At 42.9% G+C, this 5,656-nt stretch overlaps 1 protein-coding gene across 1 annotated transcript; it reads right to left on the bottom strand.

The window, feature by feature from the left end:
* Nucleotides 1–3,497: 3,497 nt before the first annotated feature.
* LOC133706745 (IRK-interacting protein) lies at nt 3,498–5,368 on the bottom strand. Its single transcript, XM_062132284.1, has 2 exons — nt 5,137–5,368; nt 3,498–5,036 (listed from the first exon to the last, which is right to left on the bottom strand). The coding sequence occupies exons 1-2, from the start codon at nt 5,203–5,205 to the stop codon at nt 3,651–3,653; spliced, it is 1,455 nt and encodes a 484-aa protein (XP_061988268.1). The 5' UTR covers nt 5,206–5,368; the 3' UTR covers nt 3,498–3,650.
* Between the last annotated feature and the right edge of the window lie 288 nt (nt 5,369–5,656).

Here is a 5,656-nt window from a genome sequence, read left to right as displayed (position 1 = left end):
CTTGCAAAAAATAAATAGCTCCTTTCTTAGCGAATTCTAGTACGGCCAGCACCCTAGTTCATCTTAGGCCACAAGGAATTGCAGAGGTTTTCAAGTTTTCTCATCTCATTCTCATAATTTTCACATTCAACAAGTTTGTTCTCATTCTCATCAAGCCATCGCATGACTGTTTCAACTGCATCTACAATTTTTGTCTTGTCTGCTTCGTTCAAATTTGGGATCTTAGAAACTGTGTCTATCATGTTGGATGCATGATCTTTCAATACAAGCTTAGCCTCCATTTTCTTCTTATTCTCCCGATCCTCTAACTTGTACTTCTATGCCTCCTTTACCATCTTCTCAATGTCTTCCTGTGATAGCCTGCCTTTGTGGTTATTGGTGAGTGTAATCTGGCTCCTATTCCGCGTTGATTTTTCCTCGACAGAGACAACCATAATCCCGTTGGCATCAATCTCAAAGCAAAAGGTTACCTGAGATGTTTCCCTTGGAGCAAGACGGAGGCCTTTGAGCTTAAATGTACCCAACAATCTGTTATCTTTAGCTATTGCACTTGCACCCTCGTACACTTTAAACTTCATACATACTTGTCCAGTTCCGACATTTGTCACAACTTTTTCTTTCTTATAGGGTATAAAGCGTTTGTTATAACAAGTCCATGGGTGACAACGCACTGACGCTAATTATGCTTTTGCAAGACTAGCATAAGTAACGCTTCAAACCGCTAGGCAACTCCCCAACCAAGATTGCCCTCCTTGACTGGGGACTTGGGGGACTTGTACTTACATGAGCATTTGCCTAAGCATAACTAGCTACAATGAGCCACGCTCATAGTGTCGCCAGCGGTACCAACAACTATCGAAGGTGTGACCTACGAAAACACAGCCAAGCAAGCTATCACCTGAGCTCCGGCTCATCCTGAGATCACCGCTTACGCGCCGCGCCAAGATCACCTCGCTGAAACATCAGAAACTGGGGACTGAAGCATATCAATCCCACATCGAAAACAATGAAGAGATCAGCTTATCCCCACCTATAAAAGGTTCACTCATCTCTCCTCATTAATTACGCATTTACTACTTACCTAACGTTATTCTGTCAACATAAATACATTGACTAACTTAGGCGGAGAAGAGAAGACTGCTAACCGCGGTCTCCCTCTGACGCCCTTTGTATTTCATTCGACAGATAGCGGAAGCAACAAGAACATCACAAGTAGCGGTTCACCCTTCAAACTAGCGTTGACCAAGGTTCAGCTACCGCTGAATCTTAGACATTAACAAATTCCATTTGGTACTCTCTGATGAGTAAACAAAACGGAATTCCGACATCATCCACAAATCACAAATGGCGATTAGATCTTTATGAGTTTTATGCAACTCGTAATTTACAAGAGTTTTAAGGGTTCAACTAATTTCTATATTCCAAGTTGTAGCTAATGCATTGTAGAATGAGACTGAATCCGTACCTATTTTGTGATTGAATGGTACGTTCCTATATAATCTTGCTAATTGCTACATTGTTTTTTAGTTTTCCTTCTTTTTCTTGTGCTTTGATCTCTATTTGTTAAAGCCTCATGACTTATGACTGGGTAAGATTCCTTGCTGATACTGATCTGTCGATAGAACAGTTTATGCATACTCTATTCTTTGGGAGTTTCAAATAGGAGGCTCTGTAATCCTCAAAGTCCCAACCTGACATCAACACAACCCGCTTACACTAATCGCTACCGATTCTAGGAAATACACCGTTTTTCCCTGTATTAATTTTTTTTTTGGTAAATTCTGTATTAAGTTTAGCAATCCCAGTTCCTACCACTGTATAGTTTGCACATGCCTTGCTGAAATTAAGCTTCATGCCTCTTCCTCCAGGACAAATAGCAACAGTAGCATATTAGGTCCACCCCAACCTCCACTACAACAGTGCAGCCATTGTTGCAGACCATTCGTACGCAACATACAAAAGACAACAGTGCAGGCGTGCAGCCTCGACAACTTGACAATCTTGGCACCAAACCTCACCACAGAGTCCCCATTTTAGTTCCTCACTGGTGGTCCTCCTCAGCACTCTTTCTACCGTCATCAATATTTGATTGGGCTATTTGATTTTAACTGTTCTTAGCTTAAGAATGACAATGGAGAGAGTCGAGGATGTGAAGTAAGTGGAGGCTTATCATTCACATCCTAAACCCTAAACCCTTATCATTCACATCCTCGACTCGGAAAATTACTGTCCTCATATTCACCCATCTACATTTCGTGAAAATGACATCATCATTCAAACGATAAAACAACACCGTAACCAAAACTCTTGAATTTCAGCCGTGGTCCGCAAGTCCGTTGACATGTGCTAAGGACCTAACAAGTTAAAAAAAAAAAGGGTTAGAGTGCTTTGATCCGGAGTCACGTGTCACTGAACGACTAAAAGCAACCCAAGTTCAACCTTTTCCACAACCAAAACTTCAAGCCCCGATACAATTTTTCTGTTTTTCCAAATAGGAAATTAAAAGAACAAGAACGGAAGCAAACATCTCTCTCAGGTCTCAAAAAATAATGACATTGTTCACCGTGAATGTTTGACTGTACTAGCTATAGGACACTCCATGAAATCCAAATTCAAGTTAACGTTGCAGGGGCTTGCCTGAGGTTGATCCCAAAGAGTGAGTTGTATACATAATGACTTAGATTACATATCTTTGCTTACAGATCTTAAGGCCACAGTACCACCATTTCACATATGAGTGGTTACTTTCAGCCCAAGAACATAGGGCACTGTGCTTGTGATATTTTTTTCGATGATTCAGTGTGCTTGTGATATTGAAAAAAGTTTTTGTTACTTGACAACAAAATTGATACTCTTTATAATATTATTCAAATCCATAAGCTCCAAAATCCATTCACAAGAGAAGCATCCAGTTCTAGTCCACACGGGTCTGTTCATCATCTATTGGTTTAGCTATTTTGAGGACTTGTATTACATCTACACATGATCAAGACAGTTTCGTTTCTGGTTCTTATATAGTTAGATTCACCACCATTCTCTTTCCCCCAGGGTACCGACAAGAGAAAAAATGATTAAGATTAGGGTACACACAACAAAGAATAAAACAAAATCAACAAAAAAAATATTATTTGAATCGATCCCTGATAAGCAATGAAACTGATTTACCTTGATTTCTCTTTCTGTATTGATTATACATTGCTAAATATTTGCTTGTCTTGATTATACATTGCTTAATCTTAGGACGTTTATGTATAAACTGCAAATCTCTAGGATCTAAACTGGTCCCCTTGATCACAACATATCATCACCAAGATTTACACCAACAACAATGGGGACTTCTAAAATATATATGATAGATGTCAAAGCTATTGTATCATTATACGCGGCATTTCTCTAATGTGTGTGGAATTTACTGTTATATGAGCACATTTATGTTCATATTCTGAGAAGGAAATCGCATATGCAACAATTTCATCGTAATTATTGAGAAAACAAAATATCAGAACAAAGAAAGAAAATGTCACTTCTTTTGATCTCCAAATTACCATTACACTAAATGACACGTACATAATAACATCATATTACCACATAACCAGATCAAAATAGCAACAAATTAAGTATGACAGAGCTAGTAAAAAAAGGTCCCAAATTTAAGGTGACGAATGGGTCAAACCCTTACTATTGCTATTGTACCTGCAAAGCACCTTGCACTTGACCACACTCCCATAAACATAAAACCCCGGCGCCACCATGATCCGAACCACAGAAGGTACCAACTTCCTCGCCTTGTCTCCGCCCATATCCTCCATATAAACCGGGTCAAACCCGACCCCACTCTCGACCCGGAAAACCGGCAAGCTCGGGTGGACCGACGTGGCCAGAAGATGCACCAGCCACACACTCTTGGAGGCCCCAAAGAAGGCCTGCAAAAGCGGTTCGGGCCAGGCCCGATTCCAGCCCAACATCGCCACTATCTCACTCATTTTCCTATCGCAAAACCTGCTGAACTCTTCGCTGAAATGCCTGGTCCCCTTGATCAAAACCTCGTCCCACGTCAGCCCCCGGAGCAGCTCAAACGACGCGTAGCTCGCCTCGCACCGCTCGACCGGGTTCAGGATGTGGTTGGCCGAGTTTTTGCAGAACCCGGGCGATTCGAACTCGTCGAAGAAAGTCTTGTTCAGCAGAGCTTCCAAGTAGAAAAGCAAGCTTCTTGGGTTCTTGGACAACGAGACCTTGATGTCGTACGGCTGAAGAAGAGCTGTGATCTTGTCGTATACTTTGCTTCCCGCCATGTGCCTGAGCTGCATCGTCAGCGACCGGCTTAAGAGCCGGACCGAGGTCCGGGCTTCGGAGACGGCGACCAAGAAATGCTCCACGACGGCTTTGTTGTTGTCGTTGAGCCCGGTGAAGCCGTGTCGTTTATTTTGAGGCTTTGATCCCAACTGGTACGGCGAATTGCCGCTGCTGCATTCTTCAAGCCCGGACTTCAATCCATGGCAGTAGACTTCGAGCTTGTTCAGCTTCTTCTCCAGCTCCGCCATCGAGTATTTCAGCCTCGAAGCTTCTAGAAGCGCCTCGTCTTTTTTCCTCGTCGTCTGAATCAGCTTCTGCGAGAGCTCCGCCACCGCGACCTTCCACTTCTCCTCCCTCGCGGCCGCGTAAGGGTCCATCGGTAATTTCGGGCTCTTCCGGGTGAACGACGAGAGAATCGACTTCAGAATGCCGTTTGGGCTGGCCATGAACACGGACGACGACGAGCCGTTCTTGCGATTGAACCCGTTGTTGTTGTCCAAGGGCACCACCGAGATCTTTTCTCGAGCGTTTGGACGACACTTGTTGCAGTTCACCGACATGTCGTCGTCGTCTTCTTCCTCGCGAGTGGCCGACGACGAACCGGTGGATATCTCCGAGCGCTTCTTACAGTGTCGCTTGCCGTGCTTGTGAGAATAGTGGAGAGGTGTAGAGTTGTGGTGCTTGGGAGTAGCTTTGTTAGGGGTGGTAGTACTAGTACTCTCATTTCCATCTTCTTCTTGAATCTGCAACCAAAAATGAAATAAGCAATAATCAGTTTCCGACTAAACAAGCTAGCTGTCATGAAATTCACAATTCTCGAACAAAAACAAGATGTATACTTACAGGAGTGAAGTGGGTTGTTGTTGGGGGAGGTGGGGATTTGGAGGAAGGGGAAGAAGACGAGGGAGCCATTTTTGTTTTGGGTTTTGTTTCAGTCTTTTCTGTGAGAGTGGCACATAATATCTATATACGTGACTGGGTGACTGGCCGGGTCTGTGGTTTTGTTTATCCTGAATTTGAGTTGATGCTTTGGGAGCGCTGGGTTTGGATCCATACTCTCTTTTTGTATTCTTTCACTTTCTTAGGTTGGACTTTTCGTCGTGTAGTAATCATACAGTGTTATGTAACCGATCACCATTTATGGAGGCAACTGGGCTACACGCGCGCGCCGTGAACAAGACGAAGTTAGGAAGCTAGTTGCATGCATATCAGGATAAGATAAAATGATAAATCAGGTGCACTGGTGAGCTACAGCTAGTATTAGTTTCCCAGATCGAGCCTAAAAACTGTGTTCGTTTTAAGAATTGAAGATTAAGATAAGGAAGAATTGAAAATTAAGAAATGGATTAATTACTTAGTCAAT

The sequence above is a fragment of the Rosa rugosa genome, chromosome 4 (assembly GCF_958449725.1).
Source record: "Rosa rugosa chromosome 4, drRosRugo1.1, whole genome shotgun sequence".
Classification (NCBI taxonomy): domain Eukaryota; kingdom Viridiplantae; phylum Streptophyta; class Magnoliopsida; order Rosales; family Rosaceae; genus Rosa; species Rosa rugosa.
This window is presented reverse-complemented; position numbering and strand designations above follow the sequence as displayed.

Excerpts from the sequence above, each read along its gene's own strand:
- LOC133706745 (XM_062132284.1), bottom strand. The coding sequence starts at position 5,205 with ATGGCTCCCTCGTCTTCTTCCCCTTCCTCCAAATCCCCACCTCCCCCA. Across the intron at positions 5,037-5,136 it reads CAACAACCCACTTCACTCCT|ATTCAAGAAGAAGATGGAAA; the intron begins GTAAGTATACAT and ends TTTTGGTTGCAG.